General features: G+C 40.1%; 2 protein-coding genes across 5 annotated transcripts in view; one reads left to right on the forward strand and one right to left on the reverse strand.

Annotated features, from left to right (window-relative positions):
- Positions 1-4,189: 4,189 nt before the first annotated feature.
- On the reverse strand, positions 4,190-9,288 carry si:ch73-111k22.3 (pleckstrin homology-like domain-containing protein). 3 transcript variants are annotated; one of them, XR_002474623.1, is made up of 2 exons: positions 8,951-9,288; positions 4,190-4,509 (listed from the first exon to the last, which is right to left on the reverse strand). XR_002474623.1 is itself a non-coding variant. In XM_036986838.1 (2 exons), the coding sequence occupies exons 1-2, from the start codon at positions 9,116-9,118 to the stop codon at positions 4,294-4,296; spliced, it is 381 nt and encodes a 126-aa protein (XP_036842733.1). In that variant the 5' UTR covers positions 9,119-9,163; the 3' UTR covers positions 4,190-4,293. The 3 variants fall into 3 exon arrangements, 1 of the variants encoding a protein (XP_036842733.1); XR_005053016.1 differs by lacking the exon at positions 8,951-9,288 and adding an exon at positions 6,299-6,389; XM_036986838.1 differs by having other exon boundaries at positions 4,190-4,506; positions 8,951-9,163.
- A 100-nt stretch (positions 9,289-9,388) lies between these two features.
- LOC110529458 (serine/threonine-protein kinase D3) overlaps positions 9,389-19,208 on the forward strand; it is a 65,995-nt gene continuing 56,175 nt past the window's right edge. For both annotated transcript variants that reach the window (XM_021611634.2, XM_021611635.2), the window contains exons 1-2: positions 9,389-9,715; positions 10,179-11,041. In XM_021611634.2, the coding sequence (XP_021467309.1) occupies positions 10,688-11,041 (354 nt within the window). In that variant the 5' untranslated portion in view covers positions 9,389-9,715; positions 10,179-10,687. The remainder of the gene's footprint in view (positions 9,716-10,178; positions 11,042-19,208) is intronic.

A 19,208-nucleotide genomic window follows, 5' to 3' on the forward strand; every position in this document is an offset into this window, starting at 1 on the left:
CAGTCCCGTGTGGCACTAACACGGAAAATAAACACCCACAACTCAAAAGTGAAACCAGGCTACCTAAGTATGATTCTCAATCAGGGACAACGATTGACAGCTGCCTCTGATTGGGAACCATACCAGGCCGAACACAGAAAATCCCAAATTATAGAAAAAAGAACATAGACAACCCACCCAACTCACGCCCTGACCATATTAAAACAAAGACATAAAAAACAAACTAAGGTCAGAACGTGACACTACCAAAATGCAAAAATGCCTCTTGCGGGGACGAGGCCTGGGATTACAAATAAAAATATAGGTCAAAACACACATAACGACGAGATACCACAACACTACATAAAGACTGTACTTATAACTTGTAAAACCTTAATTTGTATAATTTTGAAGTGATCCAAATGGCAAATTCCTCTTTCATATATACATTTTGAGATATGTAAAACCAGAAAAAAAGTTGTATTTTATGTGGGAGTCTGGCTTTAAGGCTTGTTACTGTACATAACCTGGCTGAAACACTGTGTGCATCCCAAATGGCACCCTATTCCCCGGCAAAGTGCACTACTTTTGACCAGATCCTTATTGGCCCTGGTCAAAAGTAGTGCACTATATAGGGAATATGGTGCCATTTGGTAAGCAGCCTCTCACACTGAGTCTGGAGCCGAAGTTTCAACATACTTTGTTGAACTGGATGTCTGATACAGAGCTCTGTGTTTTGCTTTAGAAATGTGTGAATGACTCATACTAGAAAACGTTGGCATATCAAGACTTGCTGTTAAACATAACATTAATTAGTCTTGACAGTCAACTTATTTTTCTGCTGACGATGGAACTTAGGTCTAAAACACTATTTCTCCCTCTCCCTCTTTGTCAGCATGTTTGGATGAGTGTGCATAACCTGGGTAATCAATGTTACATCCCAAATGGCACCCTATTCTCTATATAGTGCACTACTTTTGACCACTATACAGGAAATAGGGTTCCATTTGGGGATAAAAAAAATGCCTCTCAGAGGGTGGTCTGGGTCTGGCACCAAGGTGTAGGACAACTGGACTATAAGAGGAACATCCATGTAGATATGACCTTCCTTCATTTTCCAAGTGAACCTGAGGTTTGGCGCCAATCTGTATTTTTCTTTCTACATGCTGTCAGATCCAGTTTCATTATGTTGTACCACCTACTTGTCAGTCGTCTCTTTCCTTCATTTAATCTTTAACCTCTAACCACTGTGTTTCCTGTTAAAAGGTCTTTCCATTTCTACTCCATAAAACTCATGCACGCGAACACGCACACTCACACTCACCTATTAGGCCAATCTTTTAGGATCAGGATTACTGTAAAAGGGAATTATACCATGGCAACTAACTGCCAATATTTACAATACATTGTGGCCAGGTCCAGTGGCTCTGCTGTATGTAGATGAAGATAGAGGAGGTGGAGGTCAGAACAATGATGTATTATACACGTAGCACAGGAAACGGTTCTACTGGAGTCGAACCACAAATATTTACATAGGCCAATGTTTTTTTTCTTGTAGCATGAAAAGCATAGGTCCTGCAAAAGTCGATTTCCTACCAATGTCTAGTAGAAGAGTATGGCTCTCTAAAGAATAGCATTAAACTGAAAGAAAATACAAAAAGTGAAATAGTGAAATAGTGAGAAAAAAAATATTCAGGTTATTTTAGCAGCACTGATTATATGCAAGACTAAGGGCATGTAAAGTAAAACATTTAAAAATCACATTAATGCCATTCCTCCTATTGCCACATTAACACATAAAAATCCCACATTGCCACAGTCCAATAGGCCTACATGAGTATAAAAGTATAAAACAATCTATACTGAACAAAAATACACTATATATACAAAAGTATGTGGACAAATTAGTATTTGGATTCGGCTATTTCAGCCACACCCGTTACTGACCGGTGTATAAAATCGAGCACACAGCCATGCAATCTCCATAGACAAACATTGGCAGTAGACTGGCCTTACTGAAGAGCTCAGTTACTTTCAACGTGGCACCATCATAGGATGCCAACTTTCCAAAAGTTAGTTTGTCAAATTTCTGCCCTGCTAGAGCTGCCATCTAGGAGCAACAACGGCTCAGCTGCGAAGCGATAGGCCACACAAGCTCACAGAACGGGACTGGCAAGTGCTGAAGCGTGTAGCGCTTAAAAATCATCTGTCTTCGGTTACAGTGCTCACTACCGAGTTCCAAACTGCCTCTGGAAGCAACGTCAGCACAAAAACTGTTGGTCGGGAGCTTCATGAAATGGGTTTCCATGGCCGAGCAATCACACTTCACTTCATTCCAACGAAAGAATCAGGGTTTGGTGGATGCAAGGAGAACGCTACCTGCCCCAATGCATAGTGCCAACTGTAAAGTGTGGTGGAGGAGGAATAATGGTCTGAGGCTGTTTTTCATGGTTCGGGCTAGGCCCCTTAATTCCAGTGAAGGGAAATCTTAATGCTACAGCATACAGTTTGAGGAAGGCCCTTTCCTGTTTCAGCATGACAATGCCCTCGTGCACCAAGCGAGGTCCATAAAGAAACGGTTTGTCAAGATCGGTGTGGATGAACTTGACTGGCCTGCACAGAGCCCTGACCTTAACCCCATCGAACACCTTTGGGATGAATTGGAATGCCGACTGCGAGTCAGGCCTAATTTCCCAACATCAGTGCCGACCTCACTAATGCTCTTGTGGCTGAATGGAAGCAAGTCCCTGCAGCAATGTTCTAACATCTAGTGGAAAGCCTTCCTAGAACAGATGTTCGAGCAGGTATACACATGATTTTGGTAATGTAGTGTATAAACACAACATGCAACAATTTCAAAGATTTTACTGAGTCACAGTTCTTATAAGGAAATCAGTCAATTTAAATAACTGAATTAAGCCCTCTCTCTATGGATTTCACATGAGTGGGAATATAGATATGCATTTGTTGGTGACAGATAGTTTAAGAAAAGGTAGAGGAGTGGATCGGAAAAACACCATTTGCCTCATGCAGTGCGACACATCTCCGTCGCATTGAGTTGATCAGGCTGTGGCCTGTGGAATGTTGTCCCACTCCTCTTCAATGGCTTTGCAAAGTTTCTGGTTATTAGCGGCAACTGGAACACACTGTCAAACATGTCGATGCAGAGCATCCCAAACATGCTCAATGTGTGACATGTCTGGTGGATATGCAGGCCATGGAAGAAGTGGGACATTTTCAGCATTCGGGAACTGTGTACAGATCCTTGTGACATGGGGCCGTGCATTATCATGCTGAAACATGAGGTGATGGCGGTGGATGAATGGCACGACAATGGGCCTCAGGCTTTCGTCATAGTATCTCTGTGCATTGAAATCGCCATCGATAATATACAATTGTGTTCATTGTCAGCAGCTTATGTCTACCCATATCATAACCCCACCGCCACCATGGGGCACTCTGTTCACAACGCTGACCTCAGCAAACCTTTCGCCCACACAACGCCATACATGTTGTCTGACATCTGCCCGGTACAGTTGAAACCGGTATTCATCCGTTAAGAACACACTTCTCCAGCAGGCCAGTAGCCATTGAAGGTGAGCATTTGCACACTGAAGTCGGTTATGATGCCAAACTGCAGTCAGGTCGAGACCCTAGTGAGTACGATGACCATGCAGATGAGCTTCCCTGAGACGGTTTCTGACAGTTTGTGCAGAAATTCTTTGGTTGTCCAAACCCACAGTTTCATCAGCTGTCCGGGTGGCTGGTCTCAGAAAATCCTGCAGGTGAAGAAGCCGGATGTGGAGGTCCTGGGCTGACATGGTTACACGTGATCTTCAGTTGTCAGGCCTGTTGGACGTACTGCCAAATACTCTAAAACTATGTTGGTGGCAGCTTACGGTTGAGAAATCAACATAAAATTCTCTGGCAACAACTCTGGTGGACATTCCTGCAGTCAGCATGCCAATTGCACGCTCCCTCAATACTTGAAACATCTGTGGCATTGTGTTGTGTGACAAAACTGCACATTTTAGAGTGGCCTTTTATTCCCCCTGCACAAGGTGCACCTGTGCAATGATCATGCTGTTTAATCAGCTTCTTGATATGCCACACCTGTCAGGTGGATGGATTATCTTGGCAAAGGAGAAATGCTTATTAACAGGGATGTAAACAAATGTATGCACAACATTTTAGAGAAATAAGCTTTTTGTGCGTATGGAACATTTCTGGGATCTTTTATTTCAGCTCATGAAACACTTTACATGTTGCTTTTATATTCTTGTTCAGGGTATGTAAAATCCAATAAGTGATCATCTATTGCACCACACATGCATTAGTAGCATGGTCCCTGGAGCTCAGCTGTGCTTCACATATAGCCTCCATCCATCCCTGCTGTTCTGCTATGGTGCCAGCCTTTAGGAAGAAGGTCCGCTTCCTGTCCTTAGGAGTAATAGTCCATTCGAATGATCCATCGCCTCCTTCAACAACCTCTACCACTGCCCCAACCAGGTTGATGGGCTTCAGAAGCTTCTGGATGAAGGAGAAGTGATGTTGTTTTAGATGGCAGATATGCTGTGCTTCCCAATTGGCACCCTATTCCCTATATATTGTGCGTTCCTATCTGCACCCTGTTCCCTATATTGGCTGCAGAAAGCCTTTGTTGAACTGAAATTGGTACTTCATGGAAGTAAAACTAAGTGTATGTTATTTTCCAAATCACGTAAAAATGTATCTGAAGATTTATGCATGCATACTTTGGATGGTGCCCTCATTGACCGTGTCCCCGCTTATAAATATCTGGGCATCTGGATTGTCGAAAAGCTGTCTTTCCAAAAGCATGTTGATGAGTTAGGTAACAAATTAAGAATGAAAATAGTCTTCTTCTATGGGAACAGGTCCTGTCTTTAGTTAAATAGCAGAAAACAACTAATTCAGTCAACATTCATTCTGGTTATTGACGATGGCAATATTGTTTATATGAATGCAGCCGCCACTGTATTGAAGCCATTGGATGCAGTTTATCATAGCGCATTGCGCTTTATTACGGGGGATAAGTTCTGTACACATCCTTGCATTTTGTATCAGAAAGTAGACTGGCCCTCCTATGAAGTCTCATAGATCGATGCATTGTACTCTTTTTGTCTACAAAGCCCTCGTGCATAAACTTCTGCCATACCTTACCTCATTGTTAACCTTCAGACATATAAATGACCAGACCTGGACTCAGGGATGACTAACCCTGGAGATCCCTTCAATCACCACTGAGTAGGTACATCTGCTTTTAGTTTTTTTGGCCTCTCATGTTGAATGATCTCCAAAAGTTCTTAAAGTTGATGGAGTTGGTGCCTCTCGGGTAATTCAGGCGGATGTTAGAGGGCCTTTTTACTGAAGAATGTGTATGATTGTGTTTGGATTTTCATGTTTTGTTTGATTTTCATGTATTGTGTAATTGATGTGTATATAAATATGTATAATGTAATTGATGTGTACATAGATATGTATCGTGTAATTGATGTGTATTTAGATATGTATTGTGTAATTGATGTGTATATACATATGTAGTGTAATTGATGTGAATATACATATGTAGTGTAATTGATGTGAATATACATATGTATAGTGTAATTGATGTGTACATACATATGTATAGTGTAATTGATGTGTATATACATATGTAGTGTAATTGATGTGTATATACATATGTATAGTGTAATTGATGTGTATATACATATGTAGTGTAATTGATGTGAATATACATATGTATAGTGTAATTGATGTGTACATACATATGTATAGTGTAATTGATGTGTATATACATATGTAGTGTAATTGATGTGTATATACATATGTATAGTGTAATTGATGTGTATATACATATGTATAGTGTAATTGATGTGTATATACATATGTAGTGTAATTGATGTGTATATACATATGTAGTGTAATTGATGTGTATATACATATGTAGTGTAATTGATGTGTATATACATATGTATAGTGTAATTGATGTGTATATACATATGTAGTGTAATTGATGTGTATATACATATGTCGTGTAATTGATGTGTATATACATATGTAGTGTAATTGATGTTAATATACACTACCAGTCAAAAGTTTTTTTTTTTTACTATTTTCTACTTTGTAGAATAATGAATGATGAAATAACATATATGGAATCATGTAGTAACCAAAAAAGTGTTTAACAAATCAAAATATATTTGCTTCTTATTTGCTTCTATATTTGATTCTTCAAGTAGCCATCCTTTGCCTTGATGACAGCTTTGCACTCTCTTGGCATTCTCTCAACCAGATTCACCTGAAATGCTTTTCCAGGTGTCTTGAAGGAGTTCCCACTCTGCAGTCCGACTCATCCCAAACGATGGATTGTGGTCGGGGGATTGTGGAGGCCAGGTCATCTGTTGCAGCCCTCCATCACTATCCTTCTTTGTAAAATAGCCCTTACACAGTCTGGAGGTGTGTTGGGTCATTGTCCTGTTGAAAAACAAATGATAGTCCCACTAAACCCAAACCAGATGGGATGGCGTATCGTTGCAGAATGCTGTGGTAGCCATGCTGGTTAAGTGTGTCTTGAATTCTAAATAAATCTCAGTGTCATAAATACATCACAGCAAAGCACCCCCACCCCATAACACCTTCTCCTCCATGCTTTACAGTGGGAAATACACATGCAGAGATCATCCGTTCACCCACAACGCGTCTCACAACAACACAGCGATTGTAACCAAATTTGGACTCTAGACCAAAGGACAAATTTCCACAAGTCTAATGTCCATTGCTCGTATTTCTTCGCCGAAGCAAGTCTTTTCTTATTATTGGTGTCCTTTAGTAGTGGTTTCTTCTTTGCAGCAATTATTTGCAGCAATTTGACCGTGAAGGCCTGAGGTGATTGTGGACTAGAGGAAAAAGAGGGCCGAGCACGCCCCCATTCTCATCGACGGGGCTGCAGTGGAGCAGGTTGAGAGCTTAAAGTTCCTTGGTGTCCACATCACCAACAAACTAACATTGTCCAAGCACACCATGACAGCCGTGAAGAGGGCACAACAAAATATAATCCCCCTCAGGAGACTGAAAAGATTTGGCATGGATCCCCAGATCCTCAAAAGATTCTACAGCTGCACCATCAAGAGCATCCTGACTGGTTGCATCACTGCCTGGTAGCATCACTGCCTGGTATAACAACTGCTCGGCCTCCGACCGCAAGGCACTACAGAGGGTAGTGCGAACAGCCCAGTGCATCACTGGGGCCAAGCTTCCTGCCATTCAGGACCTCTATACCAGGCGGTGTCAGAGGAAGGCCCTAAAAATTGTCAAAGACTCCAGCCACCCTAGTCATAGACTGTTCTCTCTGCTACCACACGGCAAGCGGTACCGGGGCGCCAGGCTTCTAAACAGCTTCTACCCCCAAGCCATAAGACTCCTGAACATCTAGCCAAATGGCTACCCAGACTATTTGCATTGCCCCCCCCCCCTTCCCTCTCCACACCACTGCAACTCTGTTGTCATCTATGCATAGTCACTTTAATTATTTCTACCAAAAAGTACATACTACCTCAACTAACCGGTACCACCGCACATTGACTCTCTACCGGCACCCCCCTGTATATATTGTTATTTTTTACTGCTGCTCTTTAATTATTTGTTACTTTTATCTCTTATTATTATCCAGATTTTTTGAAACTGCACTGTTGGTTAGGGGCTCGTAAGTAAGCATTTCACTGTAAGGTCTACCCCTGTTGTATTCAGAGTTCAAAGTTCTTGAAATTTTCCGTATTGACTGGCTTTCATGTCTTAAAGTAATAATGGACTGCCATTTCTCTTTGCTTATTTGAGCTGTTCTTCGCATAATATGGACTTGGTCTTTTACCAAATAGGGCTATCTCCTGTATACCCCCCTACCTTGTCACAACACAACTGATTGGCTCAAACGCATTAAGAAGGAAAGAAAAGCACACCTGTTAATTTAAATGCGTTCCAGGAGAATGAAACTGGTTGAGGAACTGGCCAAGAGTGTGCAAAGCTGTCATCAAGGCAAGGTGGCTATTTGAAGAATCTCAAATAATAAATATATTTTGATTTATTTAACACTTTTTTGGTTACCACATGATTCCATGTGTGTTATTTCATAGTTTTGATGTCTTCACTATTATTGTGTAGAAAATGTAGAAAATAGTAAAAAAATTAAGAAAAACCCTTGAATGAGTAGGTGTTTTGAATGGTAGTGTAGATATGTATAGTGTAATTGATGTGTATATAGATATGTATTGTATAATTGATGTGTATATACATATGTATTGTATAATTGATGTGTATATAGATATGTATTGTAGAATTGATGTGTATATAGATATGTATTGTATAATTTATGTGTATATAGATATGTATTGTGTAATTGATGTGTTCAAGCAGGGCTCAACTGCAAAAAAGACCACGATCTCAGCATGATTCCCTGGCTAAATAAAGTGTACATCCTATGGATCCTGGTCAAAAGTAGTACACTACAAAGGGAATAGGGTGCAATTTGGAACATATCTATGACCTAGGCATAGTTTGCTGCCTTGTAATAAAATCCCAAAGTAAATGCAATATAGCCTACTGTCTCGACATTTCAAGCAAACATGTAAACTAAATAACAATAGCATACTTTTAATTGACTTTGTATTCCTTTAACAGTGTTCAAAACACCTAGCTATGTGAGACCTTGCCACCTTGCAGCTGTAGACGTCAGTAAACGGTCCGCTGCTATGGTAACAGGACAACACTGTAGGAAGTAAGGGAACATGTTGCAGTGACACCGCTGAAAGTTACAATGTATGTAACGCTTGGTCGCATAGCTACATTATTTGCTGCTTTGTCATAAACATAGGGGCGAAAATGCTGTCTCCTAAATAACAATTTAGTCCTAGCTTGCGTGACAAGTTCCCTAGAAAATTAACTGTTGTCTTCTTACCTCTTCATTTTCACCATAAAACAGTAGAGTTTCTTTCAACTGAAACCATGCGCGTTTCCACCGGTGCGTAAAATGAGTGCGCTTGGATAACCATCCTTTTTTGTCCTCTTTTATCTCAACGGGGTTTTCATCTGCGCCGTTAGAGGTCGCAGATACTACAGCCATCATAGAGTTTTGAGAATAACGGGATAAATAGCTGAGAAATTAGCCTGTAATTCAAGAGCGTCACACACCCAAAGCTTAGTGGGTAATGTCGTTATTTTTATCCAGCCGCACCATCAACTGATGGCGCGCGGAACGAAGACTAGAACTTCCAGTCCCAGAAAGCCCTGTGTTGTGTTGTTACCCAATGAGTGGGGACGGGAGGGTTAATGCCGCGTTTACACACAAGTCGGAAGTAGTAAACACGGACATTTACGACTTGTCGATAGACACGTTCGCGTTCAACCAGTTAGGAAGTCGGACATTTCCGAGTGTCCTAGTTCCGACTAGTACATGAACGCGGCATATTACAGTGCGATAATAGGATACTGACGAATTGGTTGCTATCTGGCTACATGAAGAAAGTTAGGAAAGGAAAGTAGTATAGTTGGCAAAATATTCAGGCTTTGCACTCATGCCAAAATAGGGAGTTTGGAGCCAAATCTAAACACTCACACCCGACCATCGTGATGTCACAGTTCAAGCGTTCGAACGTCTTGGAAGATAAGAATTAACACACACATTTTTCATCTCCAGAGAGTGAAAACCGTCCTTTTCGAAAAGGTAAATGTGTTTCAAAGATTTTATACCTTATCAAAAAAGCACGTCTACTGGCTTTGTGTGGGCATTTATAAGTGAAATAGATCAAGCATAGGCTATGTACAGTTAATCCTATTACAAGCAATTACATGAACATGTTTTACCTCTCCCAATCAAATGAGAGCACATATCCAGATGTGTCTTGATTTCAGATGTGTTAGGCAAGTTTAAATTAATTATGCAAAGGCACAACAAGTGATGATGATAATAATAATAATACTGTTGTTATATTGTTGTTATCATTGATACCCTTTAAATGGTTATATTAAATGATTGTTTACAGTACAAGCTGTTTTGCAGCCTATTCATTTACAGTAACTTTTGGCTAATCAATCAATAATCTGACTCATAGATCCGACAGGATAGTTTTCCCCCACATAAATGTTCTCCATTACCTACTCTCATCTATAGTTTTTTTTGTTACCAGATAATTTACGGGGAATTAGAAACGTTCTACTACATGGAGTTGCAACTGAGGAGAACTGCTCTGTGGCTGTTTCTTCTCCTCACCATAAGAACTGTTTTTTGTTGCGCTGAGGCTGAACATTCTCCAATGGTTGGGAGCTTTTTGCAGAAGCACTTTGTCCTCGGAGTGGTGTAGAGCTGAGAATGGAGGAAGAATCAACATGCTTTCATCGAACATTTATTGTTATGTGCCTCGTGTGAGCTGTCGAAGAGGAATGGGCACAATTTACACTTCAGAGTAATTGTTTATTTTTTATATAGTTGATGTTCAGTAATACATCAAATATGTCTTATTTGTAAAAGTAAGCTAAACAGTGCTGCTAGAATTCGTCCCCCCCCCCCCCCCCCCCCCCCGAATGATCTATCACTTATTCAACCGACTGGATATTCTAAACGAATTACCAAGATGCTTCAACAACGCCAATGTTGTTGAATATAACTTGAGAGCTGCTATTCGAAATAATACGTTCGATGTCGGTCAACTTTGACTCTTTACCTCGTCAAGAAGATATAAGACAGCCAATGTCTGCCTGCAGCAGTTCTTCCCCTCCACCCTTACCCAGACTGTGCCCCCTCTCTGTGGCTCCGAATCCAGTCGCCCCACCGACTCCTTCGCCGTCTCCAAGCCCACCGGCGACACTCTACAGTCGACTGTCAAATGGGAGTCTCAGCGCCCCGAGCCCCACCAACTCCGGGTGCTCTTTCCACGGGGTGTCTTTTCTTATCCAGATCGGACTCACCAGGGAAACGGTGAACCTGGATGCCAACGATCTGTCCGGGATATCTGCGGTGAAGGAGCTCGTATGTTCAATAGTGGACCAAAAGGTAAGGTAACAATTTACACCACAGTGCCGTTATTACTGTGTAACTAATTACAATGTAATTGCAGTGCAACAAATCTTATAATGATTCATTATGACAATGTACTTACAGCAGTAACTCTAACCTTAGCTAACCTAACCCTAAAGACAAACCATTTCTTGGCCATATAGTCCTCATGATGGGCATGCATGGAGACAGATCAGATCACATCAAAACCTGAACAAAAACTATACACTCTAAATTATTTTACAGTTGTCTGTGACTTGCTATATTCATCATATTGTATTGGGATTGTAGTTTAGTTGATTAATTCGACCATAAAAAAAAATATATATATATATATAATTTAATATGACACACAATCTCCTTTAGTGGTCTGTATAGCAAATTGTAATACACTTAATTTATTTGTAGGCTACACTCTTTAGACTGTTACACATGACATCGATTTTTAAAGACCTTGTTGCTTTCTAAGAGTTAGAAAACTCATATTTGGACTGTTTTTTGTAGTCATTACTTTTTTTATAGAGCGTACACATGTGTAGTGTTGAACCATGAGGTGAGGCGCTACATTGTAAAGTAAGCATCAGTGTAAGAAAAAAAACAAGAGGTTGCATTTGAGAGAAATACAATTGAAACAGGGCAGATGTACTGTATAGTTGTGGTTTTCACAGGTGTAATATTCTGTTTTGCTTTCTGCTTATGAGTGTTACACCTGTTTTTGCACACAATAGATGCCCCAGGGGTTGTTTAGATGAGAGGTGACGGATTCTCCCTCCTACTTTGCAAAATATTGAAATACTGTGGTAGGCTGGAAAACACAGATAACATATGTTTCCCAGAGTAGACTACATTACTCAACAACATCTTCACTTGCTCCTGTAAGGTATATGGCCTTATCACACATACCACTCCCAGTTTCTCATTGTGCGACAAATACACAGAGCAATGTATAACAGGTTTTTTCTTGTATGGTTCTTGAGTAAAAGTAGAAAAATGACATTTTGTTCTGATGATGGGGGATTGACACAACAGCGATGGCACAATATACTATAGAGGCCCGTTTTCACTGTCTGTGTTAGATTTCATCAAAGAAAAGGGTTGTAAAATGTTTCATTCTGTGTGAGCCATAGTGCAACATCAGCTCTTTTCTATTCCTCAATTTAAACATATGGGGCCTATTGCAATGACCACTGGCCAGCGTACTAACTCAAGGTAATCTCTGGTTAAAAAACATTGCCCTAAAATCACTCGCACAGTTGATCTCAATTGCAACCATCACTTGCCACCGATTTATGTCGAGGTTATCTTTTATTCCTGATTGCTGCCAAAAAAGTTCAAGAACACTCCTCCCTCTGGTGGGTATTATCAATGGAACAAATTGATCCTGATTTTTTAGTAGACTTACGACGAATGATCTATTTTGACAATCAGTCCGTACAACTGAAATAAAGTATTTCCTTGTTTACCACGGCAAATCTAATGTGGCAATTTACCTGACACCTTGTATGAATGGAAAACTAATATGGTCTAACCTATTGTTACTATATATTTTTCTCTCCAATTTATGTAATCCATTAATTACAACTTGTCTTTAAAAATAAAATGCACCGCTTGAGGCGACACTACAGACCTGGGATTGATCCCAGGCTGTGTCAGAGCCAGCCATGACAGGGAGACCCATGAGGCAGCGCACAATTGGCCCAGTGTCGTCCGGGATAGGGGAGGGTTTGGCCGCCCGGGATATCCTTGTTTCATCGCTCTCTGGCAACTCCTTGTGGTGGGCCGGGCGCCTGCAAGCTGCCTTTGGTTGTCAGTTGTTTCCTCCGACACATTGGTGCGGCCGGCTTCCGGGTCAAGCGAGCAGTGTGTCAATAAGCAGTGTGGGTAGTGTTTTGGAGGATGCATGGCTCTCGACCTTCACCTCTCCCAAGTCCGTACGGGAGTTGCAGTGATGGGACAAGACTGTAACTACCAATTGGGGAGAAAAAAAAATATGTTGGCTTGAAAAAGTATGGTAATTTCTTATCAAGATCGGGGGAAATATCCCTGGACTGCAAGGAAAGAAGGAAAGAAATTCCACAAATAAACTTTTAAGAAGGCACACCTGTTAATAGAAATGCATTCCAGTTGACTACCTCATGAAGCTGGTTGAGAGAATGCCAAGAGTGTGCAAAGCTGTCATCAAGGCAAAGGGTGGCTATTTGAAGAATCTCAAATATTAAATATATTTTGATTTGTTTAACACTTTTTTGTTTACTACATGATTCCATTTGTGTTATTTCATAGTTTTGATGTCTTCACTATTATTCTACAATGTAGAAAATAGTCAAAATAAAGAAAAACTCTTGAATGAGTAGGTGTTCTAAAACTTTTGACTGGTAGTGTATGTAGACTATGAAGTGACAACGATGTAGGCTGTGTGTAGCGGTTAGAGGTCATGATATGAAGGGTTGGCTTGTAAAGGTTTTTTTGTCTGGTCACAGAAAGTTGATGTGTTGTCCACAAGCAACGGGAAAAGGTGAGAGGAGGAGATAGTTGTGAGAAGGAATAATATACACAATGATCAAAGTGCTAATGCTGTTTTTATGTGGCTGCTATGAAAGTGAACTGTGTGTGTTATCAGGGGTGTATTTATTCTGCCGATTCTGTATAAAAACGCTTCTTAAACGGAAGCAAACGGAACGTAACGGGGATAAAAATACCTGATTTTGTCTAATACTAAACTCACATTTGCAACTTTTGGACTAATTATTACACCTTAGATCAGCTAGATGCAGGCAAGAGTGTGCAAGGCAGTATCGCATGTGTCACTGTCTGTCACCTTGATTACAAAAAAAAATCTCGACCTGTGCACCTACGTTTTAAACTTTCATTCATAGGCTAGGTTGTAGCAACGTCATGATGGGTAAAGGGAAAATTTGAGGATCATGTAGTAGCCTAAATCTATTGATGTTACATTGAGCTGGATGTTTGGAATATGAATGACAGGTATCTAATAGATATGCTGTAATAGAAATAAGGCCACGCTCATAAAAAATAAAATCATCCTACCTCACTTAAATGACACCAACCGCCACTGCTGTACGGTCCAAACTAGAAATGTGTATTAAATCAATTCAATCGCAATGAGTTAGGCCTATGTCATATTTTTTATTTAAAATATATTAAAAAGGTTTAAATGAAATATATGTTTTAACACACAGGTGCATATCATCTCCCGTTTGTAGAATTTTAAGAAATCCAGCATTGACCTGCGTTCGTTGCAATCGACCCATCTCGTTTAACCACATGGTTATGAGGCTGCTTGCTCGGCCTTCAAACTTGCACTATGCATTATCCTTAGCCTTCTCTGGAAGCCATGAGTGTATCCAGTATCCACTATTCATACTATATAGGTCAACAACAAAACTACATGTACATCACATTACTGATGGTGGTTCATACCATAAAGAGATGTTGATTTGTCTTCCCACCACCTCACTTTAAAAAACTGTCCCAAATGGCTCCCTATTCCTTATGGGCCCTGGTCAAAAGTAGTGCACTATATAGGGAATAGGATGCCATTTGAGACATAATCCCCCCCCCCCCCCCCCCCCCCCGCCCCACCCCTGGTGTGGGAGTATTGAAACTCGGAGCCCATATTTACGGTATGTTGGACCATGTAATATTTGTTCTCCTGTAGGAGGGGAACAGGAACAGTCCCCGGGGTGTCCAGGAAGACAGTGGGGAAGTTCCCCTCCCTTGCAGGCCGCCATACTGTCCCGGGCTGCACCAGTCTGCCCGGCTCAGCTCCGTAGTCAGCCCCACCCTCCCTGTCCTGTCACATACCACGGTTGCAGGCTGCTGTAGGCAGCAGACAAAGAGGTGCTAGTGTGTGTAAAAAAAAAAACGGAGATTGGGGTTCCGATAAGTGATGTGTGTATATTCTAGCTGGAAGAAACAGAGTTGAGGCTAAAACTGTTAAGTTAATTGATGCAATATAAATTGCAAGGTAAAAGAGCATGAAATAGAGCAACCTATTCAGACAGAGGGAAAACAATCTGCTTACAGCGTTTACCACTGATTATGTTTTTCATTAATGTATTGCACATGTAGTCTTTGGGTCATTCTAGGGCATTTCTCACTTTTTACGAAGCTCATTAAAGCAAAGGAGCTGAATTGCAGATTGCTGACCTATTCCTTAATGTCCAAACAATTGCACTTTGCCCTAATAAACAAATCTGTCTGTATTGCAAACTCTTAACCCAGTGTTGGAACTACAGAATTATAAGGTTTTATTCTATCACATCATTCTATTTTCTATGGTTGGAACACTCCAGCTGGTGAAGTTTCACAGAGATCATCATCATCATCATCAGTTCTGAAAATCACTAGGCGATGGGCTACTGAGATACAGTAGGGCTCCTTGCCATTGTAATAATATTAGTCACCACCCAGCTAGCAGATAACGTTCTGAGAATCACGTTTCTTAGAGCTTGGTCAGAGCGTTGTTATCTTATGGTCATTTTGCAAACAACCTTCCCACAACCTTCTGGGAATGGTGCAGGATAGTTGCTTGGCTTCAGAACATTCTCAGCACATTTAAGGAATTTGAGAAAAAAATCGTTATATTTCATTACTTTAAGAGAACGTTTCCTAAATGTTCAAACATGGTTAGATCTACATTTAAATTTTGATAATGTTCTATGAATGTTCTCCAACTGGTTTGGCATTGGGAATGTTCTCAAATAGTTCAAAGAAAGTTAAGAAACAATGTTCTTCTGTGGGAATTTTAGTATTTCAGCATAACGTTTCCTACAGGTTTCCTCATGGTTCAATTGAAAGTAATGTTCTCCAATTGATCCAACAAAATTGGGAGAAATAACGTTCTGCCATGAGAATTTCAGGTTTTCTGCAGGTTTCCTCACGGTTCATTTTAAAGTCATGTTCTCAGAACCTTAAGAAAACCACAAGAAAACATTAGTAACGCTCAAAGAATGTTCTAAGAATGTTATTTAAAACGTATACATTCCGTTCTCAGTGTCAACAAAACTCTCTCTATTCTCTATCTTGTTAATTGTGTTGGCCGCACCCACTAATTGGCCACACCTGATCTTACTGAGTGATTGTTTCCTTTGAAATGGGGTCTGTTTGAATGGACTAAAATGAACAGCTTTGTATGAGTTAAAAAAAGATAGCATGCTGTCTCCATCCTGGTGGCGCAGTGGACTAATTCAATGGGTAGACAACAGAAGATCATGGGTTTGAATCTCACTGATGCCATACTAACTAAAATAAATGTATGTGTTTCTGTGATTAATGCCTAAGTAAATTCCTTTCAATGCATCCTATCTGTGCTTGCAGCTAAAAACAGTTAACCTAAGCTAGCAGTCTTATTGAAATGTTTTAAAAGTTATTCAAAAACCTTCAAATAACCAATCATTTCCGTTCTCAGAACGTTAATAAAATCTCCCAAGAAAACGTCCAGGAAACCATAGTAAAACGTTCTCAGAACCTCCTTGCAAATTAACCTCCCTTCAAATTAACAGGCAACATTTTCACTTCCGTTCTCAGAACGTTTTAAAAAAAGTTATGTTTAAAAAATTTAATCTGTCACCTTTCACACAGATGAGGAAGTGCAACATCGGTTGATGGGGTGGATTGAGACGCATGCAATGAAAAAAAAGATCTCTAGCTTAAATGTACACATTTTATGGGGATTTTTATATTATGCTAATTTTATTTCCGTGGGGGCGTCAAGTCTAGGGAGTAGGTTAAGCAACTTCATTATTCCGCCATTGTTTTTATGGCCATTATTAGACAACACACATTGTGTGACATGAATGACATAGAACTGTGCTGATGGTGAGTGACTGACTGACCACCCACCCCTCCCACAGTACTGCATGTGGAGCTGTGCCATGTTGGTGGAGTGTATTTCCTGCTCTAAAGTGCCATAGGCTAACAATTAGTTTCAGCCAGTGCACAGGACAAGACTGGAACAGCAGAGAGAACAAAGGTTAACTATGTAGCCTAGAATCAGGTTTATACATTTTCTAATCCAATTTATCATTAGGAATCTGATGGTGTGGTGTTATAGTATGAAGATAACTGAGGTCCTCCTCTCCCACTACCACCCTTTAAAAAAGCCCTGGTAAAAAGTGCTGCATTATATATGGAATAGGGTGCAATTTGGGATGAACCCCTGGTTTATGGAAGAGTAGAGATGAGAGAAAGTGAGAGAGAGAGAGAGAGAGAGAGAGAGAGTGAGGAAGTGAGAGAGAGAGAGAGAGCTAGAGAGTGGGGGAAGAGAGAGAGAGAGAGAGAGAGAGAAAGAGTGGGAGAGAGAGAGAGAGAGAGGGGGAGGGAGAGAGAGAGAGACATTCTATCTTGCAAAACACACAATACATTGCCTTCATACCCCTTGACTTATTCCACATTTTCTTGTGTTACAGCCCAAATTCAAAATGGATTAAATATCGTTTTTCTCACCCAATACCCCATAATGACAAAGTGAAAACATGTTTGTAGAAAATGTTGCATATTTATTGAAAATGAAATAGAGAAATAATAATAATACTCATTTACATAAGTATTCACACCTCTGAGTCAATACATGTTAGAATCACCTTTGGAGTCTTTCTGGGTATGTCTCTAAGAGTTTTGCACACCTGGATTATTCTTTTAAAATTCTTCAAGCTCTGTCAAGTTGGTTGTTGATCATGCTAGACAGCCATTTTCAAGTATTGCCATAGATTTTCAAGCAGATTTAAGTAAAAACTGTAACTAGTCCACCCAAGAACATTCAATGTCATCTTGGTAAGTAAATCCAGTGTATATTTGGACTTGTGTTCAAGGTTATTGTCCTGCTGAAAAGTACATTTGTCTCCCAGTGTCTGTTGAAAAGCAGTATGAACCCAGTTTTCCTCTAGGATTTTGCCTGTGCTTAGCTCTATTCCGTTTCTTTATATCCTAAAAAACTCCCTAGTCCTTGTCGATGACAAACAAACCCATAACATGATGCAGCCACCACCATGCTTGAAAATATGAAGAGTGGTACTCAGTGATGTGTTGGATTTGCCCCAAACATAACACTTTGTATTCAGGATATAAAGTACATTTCTTTGCCTCTCCAGCAACTGAGTTAGGAAGGACGCCTGTAATCTTTGTAGTGACTTGGTGTACTGATACACCATCTAAAGTGTAATTATTAACTTCCCCATGCTCAAAGGGATATTCAATGTCTGCTTTTAAATTGTTTACACAACAACCAATAGGTACCATTCTTTGTGAGGCATTGGAAAACTTCCCTGGTCTTTGTGGTTTAATCTGTGTTTGAAATTCACTGCTTGACTTAGGGACTTTACAGATAATTGTTTGTGTGGGGTATGGAGATGAGGTAGTCATTCAAAAAGTATTGCACACAAAGTGATTCCATGTAACTGATGTTATTTAGGCTTGTAATAACAAAGAAGTTGAATATATTTTGACTCAAGACATTTCAGCATTACATTTTTTTAAATCAATTTATTAACATTTCAAAAACATAATTCCAGTTTAACATTATGGGGTATAGTGTGCAGGCTAGTGATACAAAATCTAAATTGAATAAATTTTAAATTTAGGCTGTCAAGGGGTGTGAATACCTTCTGAAGGCACTGTAATAAAGGTATTCAGGGATAGCTTATAGGGAATAACAAGTGTTTTATAGGGCATGTTATCAACATTTGGTAAATGTACATGGTGTCTGATTGTGATTTCTCTGGGTACAACTGAGTCTGTATTATTTGAGACAGTACACTGGGGAACCCCTTTAATGCATTGGTGATGCTGCTGCTGCTTGTGCGTTGGAGAATAATAATTAAGTTTCGCTGTGAGATACATACAATGGAATTGCCGTTCTTTCAGCATGTTGTCATCTGTGTACGCTACCAATAAACCTTGATTTGATTTGTTTAGTACCACGGCAGGGTTCCTAAGGATTTATATAAACTTTTATGATTGCTCTTTTTGATTGATAAACCAGGCCTATTACTAGAGTAGAGGAAGGCACACTCATTTCATAATCTCCACAAATCATCTTATATAAAGCCCTGGTGGATTTGGGGAAATCACTTGAGCAGGTTTCGTTCAGTCTTTCTTTGCCTTGTTCCTGTTTCTTAAAACTCAGGATCACCAGAATGGAGGA

Source organism: Oncorhynchus mykiss, chromosome 8 (genome assembly GCF_013265735.2).
Source record: "Oncorhynchus mykiss isolate Arlee chromosome 8, USDA_OmykA_1.1, whole genome shotgun sequence".
NCBI classification, from domain to species: domain Eukaryota; kingdom Metazoa; phylum Chordata; class Actinopteri; order Salmoniformes; family Salmonidae; genus Oncorhynchus; species Oncorhynchus mykiss.